General features: G+C 37.2%; 1 protein-coding gene and 2 long non-coding RNA genes across 5 annotated transcripts; all 3 read right to left on the minus strand.

The window, feature by feature from the left end:
* Positions 1 to 4,119: 4,119 nt before the first annotated feature.
* On the minus strand, positions 4,120 to 8,038 carry LOC132042679 (uncharacterized). Its single transcript, XR_009411540.1, has 2 exons — positions 7,923 to 8,038; positions 4,120 to 4,305 (listed from the first exon to the last, which is right to left on the minus strand). It is a non-coding gene; the product is annotated as an uncharacterized LOC132042679 (long non-coding RNA).
* Positions 8,039 to 11,821: 3,783 nt separating this feature from the next.
* Positions 11,822 to 12,501, minus strand: LOC132042681 (uncharacterized). Its single transcript, XR_009411543.1, has 3 exons — positions 12,412 to 12,501; positions 12,207 to 12,325; positions 11,822 to 12,101 (listed from the first exon to the last, which is right to left on the minus strand). It is a non-coding gene; the product is annotated as an uncharacterized LOC132042681 (long non-coding RNA).
* Positions 12,502 to 16,747: 4,246 nt separating this feature from the next.
* Positions 16,748 to 24,612, minus strand: LOC132042680 (uncharacterized). Of its 3 annotated transcripts, XR_009411542.1 has the most exons (4): positions 24,512 to 24,612; positions 24,376 to 24,460; positions 23,205 to 23,390; positions 20,515 to 20,823 (listed from the first exon to the last, which is right to left on the minus strand). XR_009411542.1 is itself a non-coding variant. In XM_059433206.1 (2 exons), exon 1 carries the CDS (start codon positions 18,040 to 18,042, stop codon positions 17,377 to 17,379), a length of 666 nt encoding a protein of 221 aa, XP_059289189.1. In that variant the 5' UTR covers positions 18,043 to 18,107; the 3' UTR covers positions 16,748 to 17,013; positions 17,369 to 17,376. The 3 variants fall into 3 exon arrangements, 1 of the variants encoding a protein (XP_059289189.1); XR_009411541.1 differs by lacking the exons at positions 20,515 to 20,823; positions 23,205 to 23,390 and adding an exon at positions 16,748 to 17,013; XM_059433206.1 differs by lacking the exons at positions 20,515 to 20,823; positions 23,205 to 23,390; positions 24,376 to 24,460; positions 24,512 to 24,612 and adding exons at positions 16,748 to 17,013; positions 17,369 to 18,107.
* Positions 24,613 to 25,161: the final 549 nt, after the last annotated feature.

Genomic DNA, 25,161 nt, shown 5'->3' on the forward strand with positions numbered 1-25,161 from the left:
TATATTCTCCCGTTGTGTATGTATTTGTGCATTCGAGGTACGGTGGGGCCCGTCCCGTCATATGACTCGGTTGATCTGTACTAGAGGTCTGTAGACATAGATGTGGGTTATGTACAGTTTTGTTCGGATGCGTTGAGTAAGTTATGTTAGGGCGGCCCATCCGCCGTGGTAGCCTCGTCGGCTGCGTGTATGTATGTTTTGCTACGCTATGTATATTATGATAGCCTTGCCCTTACGTAAGGTATATGTTTGTATGCGTCGGTTTGGAGCCACGTACGTCTGATTTATGTACGAGTTGTTTGTATGCCGAATTTGGTTAGTGAGCGCGTATGGGTGCCCAGCTCGGGCACTAGTCAAGGCCTACGGGGTTGGGTCGTGACATTTAAGGTGTTTCAAAATTCTAAAATGAAGTTCATCGAGTATAGTTTCCAACGCAATAAATCGCTAGTCAAAATAATATCGGGAGAAGGAGTTATGGACGATGCAAGTTGGGCTGGCGGGGCAGCAAGTTGAGACCCGATCCAAGCATTTGCATTTCGTTCCATGAGTATATTGCGGCCCATGAGGCCCATTAACGTTAATATATATGGACAATTCATTTGAGGGCTGGTGATTTGCATCTAGGATCTTCCAAAACATTAGAGAGAGAGGGAGAGAACTTCTAGGCTAAGAAAGCCATTTTGATCAAAATCCGAGCCCCGAATCCTGAAGCTCATAAGGAGAAAAGCGTTGTGCGTCGCGTTGCCTTCAGTTTGAGCTAAAAATCAGCCAAAAAGAGGAGTGTTGACGTGGTTGCTGCATACTTAAGGTAATATTAAGGTCCCTTTTTCATTCTTAATAAGTTTAATTAGGGTTTTAGCGGATTAGAACGGAGAAAATAGCATTATAAACTCGTTTGTTGCTTTGTTGAAATTTACGAATTGGGGGCTGTTTTAGTTGCATTAAATGGATGGAATTAGCTGAGTTATGATGTATAATAATGGTTGGTACTGTTGTTGATGTTGTTGATGATTCAATTGAATTGGATTTTCGGGATTGTCCAGTTTATAGAGGAAATGCTGCCCGAATTTCATTAAGTTCCGTTCGTATACAAATTAGATAGTAAGTGGTGTAAATGGTCTAATCGTGATATTATCGTCGTGATTGTAGACATACGGACTCGAGGAGTGAAAGTTGGGTGATTCGGTAGATTGTCAGGTATGTAAAGCTATCCCTTCCTTCTTTTTGGCATGAATTACATAAACAAGCGAACGATGAACATACATGACTCCAATGAATTCTAGTTCTCAGTAGTACTTGACATGATAGTTGTCTTTGATTCTTCAGTGTTGGTTCATTCTAATTATTCTATTGAGTCTCAGATGATGATTTAATTTGTATATGGTTGCTCATGATATTCTACTCGTGCATCGTTAATATATCATTCGGCGAGTCCGGGCCTAGTATGTATTCATGCACAGTTTTCTTGCATTGTTCACTGAGTCACTCACTAGAGGGCCGGGTACGGTATATATATATATATATATATATATATATATATATATGTATGATTATTTCACCGAGTCCCATAATGGGCCGGGTACGGTATATATGTATATGACTTCGTTTTCGAGTCCCATAATGAGGGTACGGTATATTATATAGATATGCATGACTCTCATCTCATAAGAGCACGAGTGCATTGGTATCTTTGATAATCATACTTGTCTCTTGTCATCTTTTTTGGTCATGATCTTCTTTATTGTATTTCATGCTTTATATACTCGGTACATTTTTTTGTCTTGCCGCCTTTCTTCGGGGGCCGCGTTTCATGCCGCGACCACGGACACTCGGTTGGTGATCCTCGACCTAGGACTTAACTCGGTTTTGTTTGGAGAGCTCCATTGCTTCGGGCCTAAGTCATTTTGGTACAAATCCTTTGATATAGACTTATGCATATCCAGGGGTACGGCGGGGCCACGTCCGTCATATTTCACTATTATACTCTTAGAGGGTACGTAGACATGTGTGGGTTGTATATAGGTTTTGGTCAACTATATCGATATGGTTCATTTTGGATATTCCTGTATATAGTGGCAGCCTTGTCGGCTTGCATATTTTGTTATGTTTTGGTTAGCTGTGGATCCTCAGGAGACAGGTTCATTATGATAGATGACGTTATGAGTCTATAGCTTGCTTTTACAAATTTCCATATTGTCCTTAGTTTCAGTTTGACCATATCTAATAGGTTCGTATACGAGTGTCCAGCTTGGGCACTAGTCACGGCTCATCGGGTTGGGTCGTGACACAAATACCTTCTCTTTACTTAGTTCACTAAAACTCTTGATAATAAACTCAAATACAAGGGTAGAAATCATTTACATACCTTGAGGGGTCAAAAATTCCAAGAATCACTTCAACTTCAACTCCCTAAGCTTCACAACTTTGAAGAAACTGTCACGACCCGACTAAGGGGCCATGACGGGTACTCGGAGCTACCCTACCGAGCACCACCCAATCATACTTACCACTAGACTCATCTTGAATACGTTTATTATTATCAACACAACTAGCCATAAGGAAACCATTATCACTTCCAAAAACATATCTACATTCATATGCATAAGCCTCTCCGGCCATCAAAATGATGTACAAATATACAATGTAGTCATCATGGAATATTTTCTACCCACACGTATGTATCTACGAGCCTCTACTAGAGTACTAGACATAAGGACGAGACAGGACCCCGTCGTACCCAAATATATACACAAAATAATGCCTAAAAAATGGCACCTCCGGAATAATGGAGTGCTCCTGTAAATCTGCTGAGTAGCTCCTAGGAATCTGGGCCACCTCCCTGTCTACCTGTGGGCATGAACACAGCGTCCAAAGAAAAGAAGGACAACAGTATGAAAAATATACTGAGTATGTAAGGCATGAATAATACTAGCATAATAAAGAAGTAATGAAGCATGAGGTGAAGATATAACCTGCTTAACTTTTAAAAGAAAACACATGTTATGCATATCACATATACCATCATCGTTAACCCGCGTCCGGGTAACTTTCACACGCCGCCCACTAATGGTGTCATGTCCGGCCATCTAGGCACGGTGTTATCTCAAGCCGCTTGCCTTAGCGATGTCATGCCCGACCATCTAGGTACGCTGTAATCATAAGCCGCCCGCCTTAGCGGTGTCATGCCCGGTCATCTAGGCGCGGTGTAATCTCATCATCATATAGCATACATTAGGAATCAATTAAAAACTACAACTCTATCAGGGTGACATAAGGTCGAGAACCCTCGATTTCATTATGAAGTAGTCATGATCATCATATCTCACCTTGAAGGAACTAGCATTATAAGGTGAGTCTAGCAACAATGAATAACATCAATGAATCATTGGCTTCGTATAAATGTCATATCATGAGCTTTAGAATCTCCAGACTTAGACTCATCATCATCATTATTGTATTCATATCACATTTCTTATCTTTATTTCATGAGAAGCTCTTTATAAACATTGACTCATAGTTTCCGAAATGTAAGAAGGTCATGGAAAGATAAGGGAAGTCATGTCCACTACTGGAAAATAGGCTTATGGCAACGCCGAGAAAACTGTTGCTATAGACAGGCGAACCGTTGCTATAGATCTATAGCAACGGTTTAACGTGCGTTCCATTTGCTCGCGTGCCCATATATCTATGGCAACGGCTTCTGCAACGGTTGGTAAAACCCGTTGCTATAGCCATATCTACAGCAACGGTTGTTCCTCTTTCTGATGCAACGATTTTTTTGTGTTATTTGGAACGGTTTCCAACAGTCCCCATAGCCCTTTAGGCAACGACTTTTGAGGCTATTGCAACGGTTTCGTAGAGGTTATTGCAACAGGCTTTTCCTTTATTGCAACGATTTTTGTCTATTGCAACGGTCTTTTTTGTTGTACAAAAATCCAGTGCAATTATTTGGAACAGCCTATTGCAACGGTTCTCATGACCTATTGCAATGGTTTATCTGAAATAGTAGCCCTGGTTATATATATATATATATATATATAAAAAAAATACATTACAAATTACATAAATCAGAAAACACAATTTTTCATAATCCAAAATATCCAACATTCCTAATCCAACATACCCGTAAAAGCAAAATGTTCAACCCAAAATGCATAATTAAGTTTTACATTTCAAGATTTAGGATAAGTTTCAAAATGTTCGATAGCAAAAAGATTCTTAGAACATGTAGAAAGCTTCATAAAAGATCTTCTCAAGTAAGATCAATGTCTTCACTGTCTCTTTCCCTTTCTTCATTTTCGACACCTACAAAAGAGAATAAATAATGTCACTACCCTTCAAATGCACGCGCACATAATGCAAAGATACAACTTATTATAAACAGATACCAATTTTAAACTACAATTTAAATACAGAAAAAATGAATATCAACCGAAACGGAGAAAGAGAGACATGTCGTACAATATGCTTAAAATTACACAAACAACTAGAGGAATTAAAAAATTATACGAAGACCTTCACTAATAAATTTTGCAAATAATCAGGCTAACTGGTCTAGTTTTTCACATCAGAAATGCAGTGAGTTGATGATGACTACAGTATGTGATGACACATGCATCATGTTTGTGAGGGAATTCTGGTGGATGTTGTTTTCTAAATAATGAAGGGATGGAGCAAATTTTGATGCTGGTTATTGGTATAAAGGAAGTTCCTAGTAGATGGAAAAATAAGGAAATCAGAAATCTTGGTGATTCAGGTATGGTACTGGCAGGGACATGGTTTGGGTCTATAGTGACTAACTTGTATACTCATGATCCTAGTCTAATGGGATATGAAGAGGTACATCATAGTATCTTTGCTTAGTTGCACAAAGGTGGACAGCTTGTGCAAATAAGGTTGTTGGTGGATGGTCTTTGTGATGGTATCAGAAGCATGTATAACTTGGTATTATTGCTATTGCATCTCAACAGGTCTGGACAACAATGCAAGATATAGCAGAGACAACATACAAGGACACAAGACAAGGCCACACATGCAAGACTCCTGCTGGTTTTTTCAAAGAAAATGCAAAGAATCGGTAGCAAGCCAAAGACTATTCTTTGGTTTTTTGCATTGCTGCCAATTTGTGCACCAAAGGGGCCAGACTTGGGACACATACAAAATTTCAGCAGGTGCAGCAGATTAACAATAGAATTGCACTTCAAAGAAACAATTTTCTTAGCTAGATTGGTCAAAAATTGGTTTATTATTCAGAATAGTAGGACAAGTTTTAACAATTTGTAGTATCAAGATAAGACAAATTATAAGTCTTAATCTGGTCAATAGTTTACAATTGCATTTTTTATTAGCCTTTTGGCTACATTTGTAAGGACCTCTTGGATTTTGCTTTGAAAAAAATTATAAAATCAGCCCTTGGCACCAAAATTTCCTAGTGGACTTTATTTAAAAAAAAAAAAATTTGCAAGGACAAATGTTTTTTTATTTAAGTTTCTCAAATGATTTGCATTCAAAATCTCACAAAATGGAACTAGCAAAAATAAGGGAGGAACTGGGAAATAGTAGGGGTAGAATTTGCTTGAAATTAATCATGTGTGGGCTTTCATTTTCACTTTCTGAAGCTAGCAAATGGTCTATTTCTGCCTTTTTCTAGAGGAAGGCAGATTTGATTGCTTTAATAATAGAAAATGAACCAAGGGTTCATACAGAACATGGCCATATCTTTTTAGAGTGCCTCAATTCCATGTCTAATTACTACATTCCTTTATATGATGACATTCCAATAAAGAAGATGACAACAATGCATATATGTGAGAGAAAGCATATCCCTGCTTGTGCTTTCAAAATTCATCTTCTTCTTATTCTTCTTGTCTATTCTCCTTTTCGCATTTTACGGTAAATGCACTTTCTTGATTTGGAAATTTTATTGCATGCTTGTGATGTTTTGAGTATTCCAATATTTTACAACAACGGGTCCGAATGTTGGTTATAAGTAAGTTTCTTGTTTTTCCGATGCTTTTATTATATGACTACGTGTTCTTTGTCCAAGTTTAAGATTTGAAATTTGTAGCATTTCGTGTTTGTTTAGTATTTGTCTATTTTTCAAGAATGTTGTCTGAATGTTTGTTAAGATCAAGTTTCTTGCTTTTTGCTGATTCTTCAACTACTGTGTTTTCTGTCCAAGTTTAAGATTCTGAAATGCATTTTCCCTATTTTAGGTGCATATGAGATTATTGATAGTTTGTTTTTATTTTCTTATGAGCAAGATTATTAGGGTTGATGTTATAACAGTTGATGTAATTCTATTTCCACCACCTGCTGGAATGTGTGGATTTTTGTAGTTAGACAAGTTCACTTTATCATTCTAATTAGGCTAGATCTGTTTCCTCCAGTAATTTAGCATTTTTGATAGAAAAGATCTGTTATTTTTTTCCTTTTTTTTCCCCTTAAGCCCCAAGTTTTAAATGTTTGTATGGGAAGGTGGGATTTTGAACCCAAGACCTTAATGACTTTGATAAAATGGAGCAAATGGCTTATTTGAGCTAAGTTTGCATCATAAACTAAGGTGGTAAAGCGAAGCCTATGCTAGAAATTAGCCAACCTTAATCAAGTCATAAGACTGTCATATTATTCTAGAAATGTTCGGCAAATAAGATGAGCTCGATTTATCACCAGAAAAGATGTTTGTATTAAACCACGCATGCTAGATTTACCATGTCCACTTAAAAAAAGAGGCTCTGTTGGTTGAGATCTGATGTTATAAAAGCTAGAATACATTAGTTTAATTCAAGTTAAAATATGGCAAACAAGTTGCAGCAAGTTAAAGATTAGTAATATTCTTTGCAGGATTATCCCCAGCTTTTAGCTGTAAGAATTTGCTACCCTATACTCTATAAGGCACAGATATAACATGCTAAGGGGTGACTTACCAAGGGTTTGGTGGAGGAAAATGACCTGCAACAATGTTAGTTATCCTAGATGGGTATTTGTGCTCTATCTTATAATCCAAGGCAAGCTTAATACTAGAGATAGATTGCTAAAGTGAGGCATGATCAATGACCAAACATGTCTAATGTGTGAAGCTATTGAGGAATCCATTCAGCATCTTTTTTTTTTTTTTTTTTTTTGAATGTCCTATCTCTTCTTATATCTGGTGCAAAATTCTTAGATGGCAAGGTTATACTAGACATGCAATGAGATGGCATGATGAACTACAATGTGTTGTGAACTTTGCTACAAACAAAAGCTCTAAGGCAGAGATATATAGGATGGCAATGGCTGCCACTGTCCCCTACATATGGCAAACCAGAAACAACAAAGTCTTTCAGAATTCTTGGTGACCAAGTTGTGAGGCTAATTATCCAGGAAGTTTTATGTCGAGTAAATACTTTTCCTAGGCTGGCTAGAATGATGGTCACTCTCCATTTTTATCCTTAGCTTCCTAGACAGTATAGGTGTTATATATTGGTAGTGTTTGATTTGAAAGGTAGTAGTTGTTTGCTGGTGTTTAGTTGAGGCTAAAACTGGGGCTGTCCAGTTTTAGAGGGTCTGGTTTGTTTGTAAATATTATCCATGGTAATAAAATCTTTTACTTACCCAAAAAAAAAACAACACTTGCTACCCTTTTCCAGTTTGCCTTTCAACAATCCAAACACATACAAACTCATGAATTGAACAAGAAAAAAGTGAACAGTAAAAGATAGATAGAGAAATAGAAATAAGCATGCAAGCAAACTTTGATTCCTTTTTCTTTTCAGGAAAAAGTCTACTTTTCAGTAATGTCAGCAAGAAAAAATCAGCTAGCATAAGAAAATTAAAAAAACAAGCAGGCATAAGATTTCACTAAGTTTAGGCAAGAAAGAGAAGATATTTAACATAGAGAATAAGAAGGATGAGAAGAAGAAAGAGATCAGAATAAGTTTGACCTTGATTGTTACCAGGTGCAGAAGAAGCATCTCCTGGCGAACGAACACTGAACCTTAACATATTAGGATCAAGTTGGAATTCTGGATTTAGCTGCTGAATTTTTGCAAAGACTTTCTGTTATACCTCGCATTTCGTACATTGGAATATTCTGAGTCAATCGTGAAAAGTTAAGGGCGAGACTATTTTCAACAATTATTTTAAGGTGCAAGTCGTTGTAACAATTATTTATGAGTATTATTAGTATGGAGATATTGTGAGAAGTTAAGGGTAAAAAGAGAAATTGCAAAAATGGCCAATGGAAATAATGTGGAAGGCTAGGGGCGAAATGGTAATATTGAGGAAAGTCGAGGGGCAAAATGGGAATTTTACAAAAGGGTTCATGAACATTCCAAAAGGGGGCCATATTGGCCATGTGACCAAAACAAAAAAACAAAAAAAAGGAAAAGAAAAGATGACAAAAATAAGTCATCTTTGCCATAAAGTTTAAGAAAATTCTAGAGAAATTTGGAAAAAGGGCATGTGCCCCTCACATGAGTTGTAAGATATATATTTATATATAAGGGAGAAGTCTTCATATTTGTTCAAGAAAAATTTGGAGAAAGAAAACAAAACAAAAGAGAAGATAGAGGGGATGGCCTATTCGGCCAAGAGGGTGCAAGAACACCCCCTTGAAATCTTGTTTAAAAAAATTATTTCTTCATGTATTTCTACTAAGTGCAAGACTCTCTTCAACATGGTATAATTATTTTGGCAAGGAAACAACTTTAGAGGCAAGTGGAAGTTTTGGGAAAAAGGTAAGAATTTCATGTTCTTATTATGTTATGGAAGATTATATATGTTATAGTATGTAGAAATGAATGAAAAGTATGGAAATCTTGTGTGTTGTGGATATGGATGTGTGGCCGTATGCATGGATGGTTTGCAAGGGCAATGATTCAATTGTTTTATTTAGTATTTTGATTGTTGTTGATGTTATGGATGATTTGTATGTGTTGTAGAGTGAAGGAATGGATGGAATACATGAAACTATGCATGTTGTGTTGTTGGCCGTCTATATGAGTAATGTAGCCGTGGGTGTGTAGTGAGTATATGGCCGTGTACGTTGATTGTATTGTGAAGGGATGGTGAGCAAATTTTATCTAGTGCCTTGGTTGTTGTTCTAGTGTGTAGGAATGGATGAAAATTCATGAAAATATGTTAGTAGTTGTTGTGGCCGAATGAAGAATAATTTGGCAAGTTGTAGTGAATTGATTCTAATTGATACTCTAGTGGTTGTATTGTGAATTTCATGATGAAAAATAAGGATTTAAAATGGTTAAAGATGAAGTAGTGTATGAATTGAATTGAATCGAATCAAGTATTAGTGAAATGTTGTTGAATTGTATGACAAAGGTTGTCTTTATTAGAATGTATCTTGGGTCGGTTATTGGCATTGTTGTTGATAGTTTGGCCGGGTTGAATTCCGGGATTGTTGTTAATTGAAATTGGCCAAGTTGAACTTGGCGGGATGGAGTATCTACGGGGAAAATCTTTGTCATTGAAATTTCGGTAGGCGAGTGCTATTTTGAGAATCAACTTCTAATGCCCTAATTAATGTTTGGTAAATGTGACCAAATTGAGATTTTGGCGAACTTGGAACCGGAATTTGGAGTAGCTTAAGAAGCGGAAAAGGTATGTAAGGCTTACCCTTTCTTTCTCTGGCATGTCCTAGATATACTAGGCTTGAATTTGGACCTTGGGGACAACTCTACTCTTCGGAATCCACGTCCGAAATTGCCCTTTTTCTTTCAGTAGAATTGAATCAATTATGTTGCTAATGGTTGGAAAAGTTGTCTAAACACCTAGAACTTGAACAAATGGGACCCGACTATCTTAAAACTATCACGAATGATATTATGAAGTGTAAAATACGTAAATTGGGTACGCCACCTCATTTGACCCGAGGTGGGCCCACAATCCCCGAGACCTATGTAAAGTTTGTTCTATTTGCCTTATTTCTCGTACGATAAATAATGAAAACCTTTGGCTAATGTTCGAGTTTGTTATGAGTACTTGGTAACTCGGATGTGAGTATTCGTTGGGTTCGGCTATTCGGCATAAACGCTTCGGTACGAATGATCTGATTTGAATATTTTGATATAAGCATTTTGATGGAAATATTCTAATACAAGTGTTCTGATATAATTATTTGAGAATAAATGTTACGATATATATGTTACGACATAAGCATCCGATCTAAGTATTCGGTATAAGCATTACGATAGATAACTACGTATGAGTATACAGTATGAGCGTACGATATAAATATTCCGTATTATGTGTATTTGGATACGAGTCGTCGATCCAAGTATTTCAATATGAGTATGCTCTATAAGCCTTAATGTTCTTCGTGTACGATCTCGGATTGCTTAAACGATCTGAAGAGGTTTCGTATTCAACGCTCGTAACTTTCCGATACTAACTCGGAAGAACCGAAACTCGTTTCCGAAGCCTTCGAAAGTTGGTAAGTGTACGTACTCGTCAAGTACGGATTTATGTGCATATGGTTTCTCGACTACGCTCGTGCATGGCTCAATGTATCTTTCGAGTCCGGGCAGGCATGTTATGTTCTCGTACGTACTACGGTATGATTCGATTCAACGGAGTCCCGGAGCCGGGACATGTTCTCGTGCGCATTCCTTGCATTGTTCACCGAGTCCCTCTTACTTGCGGGCAGGACACGTTATACGTATATCTTTATGATGATATGGAGATGGCGGCCGGGATGGCATGTAATGATTATTCACGAGACCGCCGATGAAGGGGGCGGGACACGTTATGTATCCTTGATACATGATTCGATATACATGATTCCATATTACGAGTCCCTTAACAAAGGGCCGGGACACGTTGCATATATGACATATGATTACGGTATACATGATCCTATTCACCGAGGTCCTTATTAGAGGGCCGGAACACGTTATACGCGTATGTGATCTATGATTTTGACATGCATTGATGAGTTTATCCTGAGGTCCCCTCACGGGAGGGCGGGACACGTTAAACGCATATGTGTTATATGTCATCTCTAAGCCTACATGCGTTCGTGCCGTCCGATATATTCCGATGTACGAGCATTACGTACGTTACGTATTTCGTCCGTTATATGACATCGTACGAGCATTAAATACGTTTTGCGCTCCGTCGACGTGTGACATCAGGTGCACTCTTGTAATCTTTGCCGCTTCGGACATGCAATACGTGATTGTAAAACAAGCATTTCGGTACTCGAACGACTGCGTTTACTTTCGTACTCCTCCTAATATATGAGACGGGTACGTACGATTTGTGTCGGGAAATATAAGCGTACGGTATTTTGTGTAATGTATTTATCTTTTGCTTTGTCTATTTAAGTTATAATTACATACTTTGTCTTGTGTACCTTACATACTCGGTACATATTCGTGACCCCCTATCTTCGGGAATTTGCGTTTCATGCCGCGCGGTACTCCCGGATGATTAGCGACCATTACGAGAAGATGTTCCGGTGGGTTGGCGGCTCCGCTTGCTCTGAGTGTTCTTGAGTCGAGTTTGTATGATATGCTTTACGGATGGATGTTAGAGACTTTGCGGACGGCGTCGTGGGTGTTGGTTGTCAGTCTGTAAGCGGCTCTGTCAGCCGATATGTCGATCTGTGTTATGTATTGAGTTTTGTATGGTTATAGATTTGCTCGGTTTGGAAGCTACGAGAAAGAGTATTTCTGAAGGAAAAAAAAATTTACTATGTATTTTATCTTATTTGATTTAAAAAGTTTGACGGGATTTTGTACGTAGTAAAGGTACGAGGGTTCGCTCGGCTCTAGGTAAGGGTCGGGTGCCCATCACGTCCCATCAGAATTGGGGGCGTGACACTTTCATTGTAATATCTTGTTCCATGGTATCCTTTTGTGTGTTGAATTTTTCCTGCATTCTTTGTTGCATCCTCTCTTCTATCTCCTCCATTTTTTTCTCCATATCATCAGTAACATTTGAAGAGGGTCCAGAATCCGCCTCTTTCTGTTTCAAGGAGTCTTGGTAACCCCAGGTCCATACAATCTTACTCGACCTAGATGATCAGGTCCCATTACTAATACATATGCGTCAGCTGATTGACTGCCATCTTCACTTTCTTGAGTTTCTATTCTCTCCATTTCAGCCTACAAATCAGATTGAAGAGAAGGGAGTTCAAGTAAATGAAACTAATCCAATATTTAAGAACAAGCAAATGATATCGATAAACCTTTAAATAGAAAATTTCTTACTATTTTGCTAGTCGTATCTTCATATGAGTCCTTGTATACTCGGCCTAGTTTCCTTCTTCTAGTAGCCACAAAACACTCCTTACTTGACAAAGCTTCAGGACTTTCCTTCTTTTTTTTTTCTAGTTAGATAAAAGATAGCATAAAAATCTTCCCAAGTAAAGTCAACAAGTTCATAGTAAATGAACAATACAAGAAAACACCAAACCTCGCGGATTATAGCAAAACTTGCTTTGCCAACAGTGTGTGGATACCTCAACTTTTTTCGATTCTCTGTATTTTTTCTGGACATGTCCTGCAAAAATATGAGTTAGTGAAATAATAGAAGACAAAAAATATATAGATGAAGGGCATAAATCAGATATACGAAGGTTCTGTTCTTGGTTGCTAGTTATTGGGAAGACATGTTGTTTGTACCATTGAATGTATATAGAAGATGATAAGGGATTTTTAGCTACTGTGATATGCATAAGTACTGGCATTTGCAGCAGTGTTTTGAATATCACAGTAGCTAAAAATCCCTTATCATCTTCTATATACATTCAATGGTACAAACAACATGTCTTCCCAATAACTAGCAACCAGCAGCAACCTTCAGATATCTGATTTATGCCCTTCATCTATATATTTTTTGTCTTCTATTATTTCACTAACTCATATTTTTGCAGGACATGTCCAGAAAATACGTAGAATCGAAAAAAGTTGAGGTATCCACACACTGTTGGCAAAGCAAGTTTTGCTATAATCCGCGAGGTTTGGTGTTTTCTTGTATTGTTCATTTACTATGAACTTGTTGACTTTACTTGGGAAGATTTTTATGCTATCTTTTATCTAACTAGAAAAAAAAGAAGAAGGAAAGTCCTGAAGCTTTGTCAAGTAAGGAGTGTTTTGTGGCTACTAGAAGAAGGAAACCAGGCCGAGTATACAAGGACTCATATGAAGATACGACTAGCAAAATAGTAAGAAATTTTCTATTTAAAGGTTTATCGATATCATTTGCTTGTTCTTAAATATTGGATTAGTTTCATTTACTTGAACTCCCTTCTCTTCAATCGATTTGTAGTCGAAATGGAGAGAATAGAAACTCAAGAAAGCGAAGATGGCGGTACCAATTTCGACGCATATGTATTAGTAATGGGACTGATCATCTAGGTCGAGTAAGATTGTATGGACACTGGGTTACCAAGACTTGAAACAAAAGCGGCGGACGGACCCTCTTCAAATGTTACCGATGATATGGAGAAAAAAATGGAGGAGATAGAAGAGGATACGACAAGAATACGCAGAAAAATTCAACACACAAAAGGATACCATGGAACAAGATATTACAATGAAAGTGTCACGCCCCCAATTCTGATGGGACGTGATGGGCACCCGACCCTTACCTAGAGCCGAGCGAACCCTCAGACTCTTACTACGTACAAAATCCCGTCAAACTTTTTAAATCAAATAAGATAAAATACATAGTAAAAATTTTTTTTTCCTTGAAATACTGCTACCGTAGCTTCCAAATCGAGCAAATCTATAACCATACAAAACTCAATACATAACACGGATCGACATATCGGGCCGACATCCGCTTACAGACCGACACCAACACCCACGACGCTCGTCCGCAAAGTCTCTAACATCCATCCGAGAAAGCATATCATACAAACTCGACTCGGAACACTCCGGACAAGTGGCCGCTAACCCAGTGGACATCTCCGTAATGGTCGCTAATCATGCTGGGAGTACCAACGGCATTTAAAACGCGACCCACAAGATAGGGGTCGGTACGGAATATGCGGAAGTATGTAAGGTACACAAGACAAAGTACGAGACTATAACTAAAATAGACGGGCTAAAAGATAAATACATTACACAAAATACCGGACGCTTATATTTCGACAAATCAGACGTGCACTGTCTCCCATATATTGTGAGCGGTACGATTTAAAGTAAACGAGTCGATTCAGAGTAATCAAATGTTTGTTTTCAATCACAGATTGCATGTCAACCGGTCAAGATACAGTGCACCTAAGAGGGTGGTGTCTACACGTCCCGGTGAGTGCAAACGTACGAGTCTTTCCGGATGATGTCATATAACGGACTAATCTGAACGTACGGAATGCTCGGATACTAGAATATATCGGAATTTACGAACGAACGATGAAGGCTCGGAGGATGACATATAACACATATGCGTCTAACGTGTCCGGCCCTCCTGAAGTGAGGGACTCGGTGGATAAACTCATCAATGCATGTTAAAATCGTAAGCATCACGTATGATAACGTGTTCCGCCCTCTAATAAGGGACTCGTGAATAGGATCATGTATAACTCTAATCATATGTCATATATGCAAATAACGTGTCCCGCCCTTTGTTAAGGGACTCGTAATATGGAATCATGCATACTCGGAATCATGTATCAAGTATACATAACGTGTCACGACCTACTACTTGCGGGTCTCGGTGAATAATCGTTACGTACCATCCACGGCATGTCTCCGTATCATCATAAGCATATACGGATAACGTGTCCCGGCTCGCGAAGTAAGAGGGACTCGGTGAACAATGCGGTGAAATGCGCACGAGAACGTATCTGGCCGGGACTCGGTGAATCGGAATCATGCAGGTAAATCTGTGTGAGAACATAACATGCCACGGCCGGGACTCGGTGAAAGATATATTGAGCCGTACACCGAAGCGAGTCGTGAGAAACCATATGCACATAAATCCAGACTTGATGAGTACGTACACTTACCAGCAGTATAATCAAGCCTGGTGCTAGTTTTGAAGTTGGTTTTTGGTGATGGGTAGAAAAGAAGACTTTATCATCATACTCAAATCCTATAGGAAGAGGGTATGTTGATGATTTTTCACTAACAGCAGTTTTCTTTTGCGAGTTTGGTTACAGCATGGAAGGATAAAAACATTAGGAAATCAGGAAGTTTGAAATATATTTGTACCACTGATCATTTGAGAAAGGATTTGGTACAAGTTTGTTTCATATTAGACATGGTGCACCATATCCTATTCTTTTTGGAAATGGACTTATACAATATTGATTAGTGTTGGTACTGAGCTAGGATATGAGTTAGTGCTAACTTTGGGAATTTGATACACGACTACTTTTGAGTGGAAAGAGTGTATGTAACGATCCAACACGAGGATGGATGCAAGCTTTGTTGGAAGGAAATGCATTAATTTGGTGGTACCCGATATGGAATTCACATTATGCGGCGGAGGAAGGCAGTGCTACTAGCGGCTTGTTTTCTTATTGCATTTGGTCAATCAATGCATGCAAACACATGATTTATATTGCTACATTGACCATGGATCATGCGGTTTCTTTTTTGTTGTGGTTTCCTTGGTGGTGGTATTAGTCTTGTATAGTATTCATCCATTTAGGGAATTACTGACTTAAGAGAAATTGCTTTGATCTAGTTAATTACAGATGAGAATGAGCAATTAACACATACAAAGGATCTGGATTTGTTTTGAAAAAATATATAAAATAGCCCTAGGGCCCACAATGCCTAGTGGAATTTTTTAAAAAAAAATCGATATCTTTTGCTTTTGAATAAGGCAATTTAAAGAAAAGAAAGTTGTCTATGATTTATTTCGTACTTGAGCGATCGAGTTCCAATATTCGAGGAGAGCCTTAAATTGAGGTTACGAAACTTCTTTAGGCCTTTTTGCCATTCGAAGTTCGTCATTGGCATAGCGATAGTAGTGTTTCTTCTTCAACCCATTCTTATACTTTCTCCAAGCAAGTTGAATTGTTTGCAAAGCCCATTATTTTGCAACTTTAGGAATGTCATATTTCTCCTACAATTTGGTGTAATTGGGTTAGTGCAAAAAATCTGAAATACTTTCAAGTAAAAATTGGAACATTGAGAAATTCAAACCATGGTATAGTTCCACATATCATCATGTGTCTTCAATTTCTTCCATTTAAACACATTAAGAGGAAAAAAGGTCCCGTTCCTTGCCAATGTGGCGAGGAAGCTACCCAACTCTTTAACAATTGCTCCAGAGTAGGACCAATGGGTTGGTGAAACTCTTTTGGCACGATCGGTTTTAAGCTCACTCCGTCCATGTACACTTTGCATTTGTGTTCCACCTCTTTTTCTTTTTTGAGTGGAAGGGCCTGTAATAATATGAGCCAAACAGTTTATAGTTATGCAGACAATTGGTCCAGACCTATTTCAAATTTAGTAATTTTAGAACATGAGCCTGCTTGCTCATGAACTATTTTTAGTAAGATAAAAATTAATTCTAAAACTAAATCCAGACAATACAACTATCAGGTTTTATAAGCTAAAGACTAATTCTAATTTCAAGTGCATGTAGTTTAAATCGCAAATCTTGCCTCCTTTGCACATTGTTCATTTGCTTCAAGATTAGTAGAATCGTATGGATCTTGTTGGATTTGTTCATTAACTTGTAATGCCGGAATTTGGAAAGTTGTGAGGTTTGTTACTTGTTCTTGTGCTTCTCTTGATCCGGGAGTGGTGGAATCCAACAAAGACTTTCTCATATCGTTTGTCTTTGCGGGACGGATAGAATCGGGACACACTTGCTGCACTTGTTCCACTTCAGATCCAGCTGGAATGTAGTTTGAGTTCTGCTTGTGCTTGTAATGCTTTTCATTTGACTTTATAACATGAACATCTGGAATGTATTTTGAGTTTTGCTTGTGCTTGTGATTCAAAACCCTTTGGCTTAGCAAAGATGCAACTGATCCAGGTGGAATGAAGTTTGAGTTCTTAACTCTCTTGATTTTTCTTGAACTCCCATCTTGATTCATGATTACTCAAGTCTCTGCAAGTTTTAGAATATGAAATATAAAATTGGTTGAGAATGTCGGTCGTTGTAAACAAAATCATCGAATGATTGGGATTATATTATCTAGTACTATTGTGACACAAACTAGGACTATGAACTCGAGTTCTACTATAAGAAGGCAGAGCATTAATCTAAGTAGAAATAGATAAAAGTTCACACTAAATAGGCAAATTAAGAGTCAAACTGAAACATGATTTTATTGCATTAAGAAGGGATATTCTTGTAGAAATTCAAGAAAAGATCATAAAATATGTATGAAAAAAGGCATTTATCAGACGCTCAAAATAAAAAATGAAAACAATGATGAGCATATATAAAAGGAGTTCAGAACTTTATTGTCTAATCATTTTCCTCCATCCAATCCCAATCAGTATCATCGAACTCATCCTCCTCTTCCGATGTTTCCATAATTGTATCTTTTGAATGTTGTGCATTAGATGGAATATCAACGACATCAACAGGCACATCTTCTCTTGACCATCTAATGTCACCGTCATCTAATCTAGTTGATGGACCAATGTCATCATTAGGCTCCCTCCAAAATGTGTCTCCTATATTAGGACAATCCTCTTTCTCTAGATCATACAAATCAACAGGGACTTTATTCCTTGCATAATAAACATCTTTCTCAACTGGATCCGCCACATAAAAAACTTGATGAACTTGTGATGCCAACACAAAAGGATCATCTTTACTGCATAACTTATTGAAGTATACCCGAGTTAACCCATATTCATCTACTTCATTATGAAACCAATCACATCTAAACAGTACAACACTAAAATGGCCATAATAATCAATCTCAATGATATCTTGAATAACTCCATAATAAATAACCTCTCCATCTATGGGATTTTGGTCCCTAGAACTAGCAAAACTATCTGTTGTTGCTGCTAGAGTCACTCCACTATTTTGAGTCTTTCGTGGGGCGTCCCGACTTTTTGTATGAAATCGGTATCCATTAATGAAATATGCAGTGTATCTCTTGCCCACCACATTAGGCATTCTAGATAGCCATATTAGATAATCGGGTACTTCAACATTTTTAACTTTCTCTTCAAACCAATTGCTAAATTCTCGACTATGATTCCTTGCTCTTGCCCATACGTTTGATCTAGTATGATTACTCATCAAATTCGTATGTTCCTTGCAATCATGAATATTTGAAATTTAATATTTAGGACTTTATAAATTGAGCTTAACAGACGTTATCATAACGAAATGAATGAAGTTTAAAATATAAGTAATTGTTATGTATTTGATCTTACTCGATAAACTTTTCAACTTGTTCATCTCCAGTGTTGAATAAGGCATACCGATGTGCCTCATAACGTAACTCGTGGATCCATCATAAAAGTCGAATCCTTTTTTCTTCTCAATTCCGATTGGATGACCTATCTTAGGGAATATAGGTGACAAATTACGAACACATTCATCATCCTCGGTCTGGTACCCTCGAATCTTGTCTTCACACCATCGCGTAGGTATCCTGAACAAAAGGTCAAGCACTCTTCAGCCAAAAAACCCTATACTATTGATGCTTCTGCACAAGATCGATTACGAACGAATGTCTTCAACTTACAAAGGTGCCTCTCATTGGGATACATCCAGCGAAGATGAGTCGGACCCCCAAGCTTAATTTCATTCACTAAATGAATAGGTAAATATGGCATTATATAAAAAAATGTTGGATGAAAAATCCTTTCGAGGTCACATATTATTTCAATAATTTCAGAATCCAATTTCTCAAGATCTCTTCTCCTTATAACCTTACTACATATGGCTCTAAAGAAATTTCCCAATCTAATCAAGGTTAATGAAACATTCTTGGGCGGCACTTTTCTAACAGCAACCTGGAGCAGGTAATGCATTATAAAATGAGCATCATGACTCTTGTACCCCGATATTTTCATCTCCTTCACTTGCACACGATGTGATATATTAGCAGCACATCCTTTTGGTAATTTGGAATTTTCAAGACGGTGCAAAACAACCTTTTCTGTACGGGCTTCATGGAGAAACAAGCTTGAGCCAAACTTACATTTCCATCATTATCTTCTATTGGTTGTAGCTCCTTTCGTATCCCCATTTCTTGTAAGTCATAGCGAGAATTTACATGATCCTTTGACTTTCCATCTATCTCCAGTAAAGTCCCAAGCAAACTGTCACATATATTCTTTTCTATGTGCATCACATAAAGATTGTGCCTCAATTTGTTATGTGTCCAATATGGCAATTCAAAAAAAAAAAAAAAGATCTTTTTTTCCACGGACCCGTGTTATCTCGAGGCCTTTTTTTTTTTTGCCCTTTCCAAACACATTATTGAATTCATGCAGCTCTTCAAGCACTTCTATACCCGAAAAAGGAGTAGGTGCAGGTCTATGCTCCTCCTTACCATCAAATGACTTCTTATCTTTTCGCAATTGATGATCAGAAGGCAAAAATCTATGATGACCCAAGTAACACATCTTACGACTATGTTTGAGATATTGAGAGCATGTGTCATAATTACAAGTGGGGCATGCCAATTTTCCCTTGGTGCTCCATCCTGAAAGCATTGCTAATCTTTGGAAACTCACTCGTCCACAATAAGGTGTACGCATTCGGAATGTTTGGTCGGTTTCGGTGATCATATGTTTCTATCCGTGTTCCCATAGTTCCTTCAATTCTGTAATTAGTGGTTATAGATACACATCTATATCATTTCCTGGAGATGATGGACCTGGAATGATCATTGACAACATAATATACTCCGGCTTCATGCAAATCCATGGTGATAAATTATAGTTCATCAACATAATAGGCCACGTGCTATGAGAAATACTCTTGGTTCGGAATGGGTTGAAACCATCACTGGAGAGACCCAACCTAACATTACGAGGATCTCGAGAGAAGTCTGGGTACAAACGATCAAAATCCTTCCATGCTTCTCCATCAGCAGGATGCCTTAAATTTCCATCATTGGGTCATTCATTAGCGTGCCATCTCATTGCAACAAATTTGTTTCGGAACACACGAATATCCTCGAAGCCTAGGCTTTAAGGGGAAGTACCTTAAAACCTTCGCAGGAATTTTAGAGCGTGAATTAGTCGAGGCATCACCAACACTCGTCCATTTAGAAGTTCCACAGACAGAGCAGTTATCTACTTTCTCATTGTCCTTCCAAAATAACATGCAGTCATTAGGGCATGCATGTATTTTTTTCGTAATGAAGACCCAAATCTTTAATCACTTGTCTAGCCTTATTGAAAGACTCTTGTATCTGAGCAAAGGGAAATGCCTCTCTTATCAAATCTAACAAGCCTGAGAATGCTACATTACTCAAACCATGTAATGATTTAAATAAGTACAACTGAATGGTGAAACTCAATTTATTGAAATTTTCACAACCCGGATATAACTCTTGTTTCTCTTCCTCCAATAATTTAAAAAATTTCTTTGCATCTTCAGATAAACCCTGTCGCACTCTAGTCCATCAATATCGTCACGCAAGTTAGAACCTTCATCGTCATTTATTGGATGCGGTGTATTTCTCGATGAAACCCCTTCTCCATGAAAAACCCATTTAGTGTAATTATCAACAAACCCATGAACAACCAAGTGAACCTCCACCACATTTCTGTAATGTCAATAGCGATTCATGCACTTCTTGCAAGGACATAATATCTCATTTCCTTGAGAAGCTCATTCAAATGCCTTATCAAGAAAATAATTCACTCCATCAGCATACTCTTTTGTCCATCTTAGGTGATTCATCCAAATTTTATCTCCATTATCCATTTAATCCTACATATCACAAGCAAATCACCAAAATTAAGATTCATGCTAAGCTTAATCAAGTCAAGATCACCAGATCCCTTTAGCAACAAGTAATAAAAAAATAAAGATAAAATTCTAGACATGCTCAGTGAAGTTAGGATTTAGGTAGAGCAAAGATTTGAACATAGATGCACTTGAATCAAGTCAAGGAACTTGGGGTGGTACAGATCTAAAAAGGTCCAGTTCTGTAGTATAAATTAAACTTCCTAACTAGGTGTTCCTTGTTCACAATCTTTCTCCACGAAGTACAAAATCTAAGTTTTTTATGTGGAAGAGTATTTCTTTTTACTCACTGTAAATGCCACTTTTTGATAAAGTGATACCATTTAATCTGGCAAGTTTTACGTGGGTTGGCTACCACCACCCTCCTCCTTTATCCGGGTTATTTACCGAAGACAATATAAGCAAGCTTACCGACATAACCATTATAGCTAACCATTTTGTTATAGCAACACTCAGAAATTAAAAAAAGAAAAAATAAATAGCTAAATGAACTTATTATTCTTGTTGCAACTCTAATATAGCAGCATTTTAGCCTACCGGTCCACTCAGTTAACTTCACAAAGTCGGCTCAAATAAGCAACTTCTTATTTAAAAGTAATGATATTTACAAGTTCCTATCGACCACACAAATTCTTGAGTTTAGTAGTTTACAAAATTACAATAAAAAAAAACTACAACAGATAAGCAAAAAATTAAACCTTAAATTGGTCTTAAATGGAAATCATGCAGCTTGGAAATTTAGAGGATTGAAACACTTGGATGCTGTACTAGGCTACTTAATCTAAATGAGTTCTTTGCTATTTGAAAGGCTTATGAGGAAAAGATACAGTGGAATGCAGTGATCCATTGCTATCTCCATACTCAAATTCTTTGGGAGGAGGGTAGCTGTTATTATTAAGTTGGTTTTCTTCTTTGCAGGTGAAGTACTGATTGAAGGAAAAAACTTTTGCAAGAAGATACAGATTAGGGAAATGATATAGAGTACGAGTTGGCACAAAAATAAACAACGCGTAGTACGCGATTAACGGTGTGTGGTTTTCTTGGTTTTTTAATTTGCAGATATGCATGTTCATAAAAAATGCAGCTATTGTTGGTTTGTATTGGAATTGATAGCAAAATGCAGAGCTCACAAAAGCTGCAGGTGCTGTTGGTAATACAAGTCACAAAACACCAACTTTGGTTTGCACAGTCTGAAGTGGGGTTGCTGTTACTAGTTAGATAGACAGTATGGTCATACAGGATCTATGTATTGACTCTTCTTCAGTGTGTGGTATTAGCATTATATGCTCATCCTGCTGAAGAATTGACAATATGTGGAAATGGTATTGGCTTTAGGGAGTATGCAGTAGTTGGAAATTTGCACTGGTGCTAGTTTCCTCCAGAAATTTCATTGAAGCAAAAGAGCTACATTATAGTTAAGTTGTGCAGGATTCAAATGGTTGCTGTTTTTCATGTGGAATATGGATACATGACTTTTGCATGGAAACAACAAGGAAATTATGTAGAGTCACACAATGAGAGGCAATCCTGGGAGTGTAGCAAGTTGCAGCTTCTAACAGTCTCCTCGTATTGTTCTTTGGTTTTCTACAGACACATCAGTCAAGCAAAAACAATTACACTAAGATCTTTGGGTAATTTCTTGATAGGATTGTTTGTCAAGTTGTGCATCAAGGGGCCAAGCTTGGGAAACAATTTGATTGACACAAGTACTGATGGAAAGCAGTGCAATAGCAGTATGAGTTACCTCATTTATCCTAGTACTAAAATTGATTATCCTAGTTATAATCCGTCAAAATAACCCCAAAAAAGAGAGCTCAGAGAGCAAATATTTTACCTCATTTCCAATAGTAGACATATATTTATACTCCTACAATATTACTAAAATAAAAGAATTGCTAACTTCAGAGTGTCAACACAATACATTCACATAATCGAGAGAAAGAAACATAAAGACAAGTAACTGTTGTGAAATGGAATTAGCACAATTATGAACTGACAATAATTCAAAGCCAAACTTCCATGGCCAAACAAGAAAATCATAATATCTCCTAAAATGGAACACTCCAACCTTAGACATAGCATTAACTTCAGGAAATCAGTAATAACCTTAATAACCATGATTTAGCTATTCAAAAACAGTAAAGCTCACACATTTCACTAGATATTTACTAAATTGAAGTAGTTCCATCCACTTCTTATCTTCTTTAAATGATATAACAGGAAAATAAGCAGCCAGATATTGTGAAAATATTGAGACAACAACTCAATAATTTGAACAAACCAAAATCACAATTTTAATAAAAAAGAAGAAGATGAAGGGACATGAAGAAATCAAAAGCCCATACCTCGCACTAGCGATTCACGGGCTCTGCGATGTCGAACCAGTCATCTACGTAGTGACCAAAGTGTCGTAGAAGAACACTTGGGATTCTGGGAGAACAATCAAAACCCTTAAAGAAAAAACTGGGCTCTGCGATGTCGAACCAGTCGTCTACGAAGTGACAAAGTGTCGTAGAAGAACACTTGGGATTCTGGGAGAACAATCAAAATCTTTAAAGAAAAAACTTTCTTTTTCCTGTTAGCCAAGACCATTGAATTCTTTTCACATCATCAACAAGAAACCAATAGGTCAAGCAATTATATGACAATATATAGGCTTATTTGCATCGCGGGTGGCTTATTTCAAATTTTAGGATCTAGAATAGCAATAAAATACACTATATGAACCTTTTTATTTGGACGAGAACACAATATTGCATAAACGTTTCTCCTTTGTCTTCCACTTCCCGTACCTAAAGAGATTTCTTCATTTACTATTTGACTTAATGCCTTCTCCTTTGAATTTAATCACATGAATATTGTTCCAAAAATACATTATTCTACTAACTAAAACCAATAAAATTTTCCTCTCGTAACTACATTTACGAAAGGATAAAAAGAATAACTGGCTTTTTAACTATATCTTTTCGTGCATTCAAAAACACCATGTTGAGAAAAAGATAAACTTTCTATACTTTATAGCCACTTCCATGGTAATTTTTAGTCACTCAAGATATGGTCGATTAAAGTTATACACAAAATTACAAGAAGAAACAAGTTTAGATCCAACATCAGGTCCAGAGAAAACAATTTCACCATACTATATAAAATCACCACTATAAAATGCACCCAACAAGAGTGAAATTGCAGAGAAAGTAAAAGGAAAAAGGAATATCTCAGCTTTTTCTTTTGACAACCAAAATAGGGAAGAAAAGTGATATTGTAGAACCAAGCAAAGCAAAGACCCAACCAAAAAGCTTAAAATTATTTCAAACCCACTTCGATAAAAGACCCAATTTAATTGTTTGCTGAATATCACAAAAGGGGTTCTAAAATAGTTGCATGAAACAATTTTTTAGCCTATATAGGAGTTTCCTGAACTTAGCTTATATCAAATACACTACCCACACCTCACAGATTAAAGAAAAAAATAAGATATTAAAGAAGAAATCCAAAAATAATTAGCAAAGAACATACAATTTCTTCAGCTAATGATGTCTCAAATATGTCTTCTTAGATTTCTCAAACAACCACTTCTTCAAGCCATTTAGCAGCTTCAACCCTAGAAATTACTACACCAATATTTTGACAATTCAGTTGAAAAAGACCAAACAACAATATAAACAGAGAAGATGAAAAGCCAAGGGTTTAGTTCATCCAAGAAGAGGAGTTCTGATGGAGAGAGGGTAATGGCAAAATCAGGTTTTTTTTTTTGATATACGTTCATAAGATGAAGAGAGAAGACATATTAGTTTTGATTTAAGAAATAAATGTAAAAATAAAATAAAAGAAATGATTTTGGCGGGTTAAGCAAAAAATAGAGCGGGGAAAGGGTGGAGGGAATTAAAACCGTTCCAATAGATAAAATATTTCATTTAATAGTTGCCACAGATAACATTAACAGCAACGGTTAATAAATGTGTTGCAATAGGTAAACCTATGGCGACGGTTTTGTACAGTGGCAACGGTTTAATTATTAAACCGTATCGGTATCCCAAAACCTTTTGGCAATGTTTGGAACCGTTGTAATAGACGCTCTACAGCAACGGTTTAACAACCGTTGCTAAACATTCCGTTGCCATAGGCTCAATTTCTGGTAGTGGTCATAGGAATCATGCCTTAGAAAGGAAGGGATTAGCCTTATATACCTTGATATCGCTCTAACTTCATCAATTTAAGCACTTTCCTCCAATGTTCACGATTCTACATTCAAGAGAATTCGTACCAGAATCAGATGATCGGAAACATACTTAAGCTTAAGCT

The sequence above is a fragment of the Lycium ferocissimum genome, unplaced genomic scaffold, assembly GCF_029784015.1.
Source record: "Lycium ferocissimum isolate CSIRO_LF1 unplaced genomic scaffold, AGI_CSIRO_Lferr_CH_V1 ctg17041, whole genome shotgun sequence".
Taxonomy (NCBI): Eukaryota; Viridiplantae; Streptophyta; class Magnoliopsida; order Solanales; family Solanaceae; genus Lycium; species Lycium ferocissimum.

Excerpts from the sequence above, each read along its gene's own strand:
- LOC132042680 (XM_059433206.1), bottom strand. The coding sequence starts at position 18,042 with ATGCCTAATGTGGTGGGCAAGAGATACACTGCATATTTCATTAATGGA.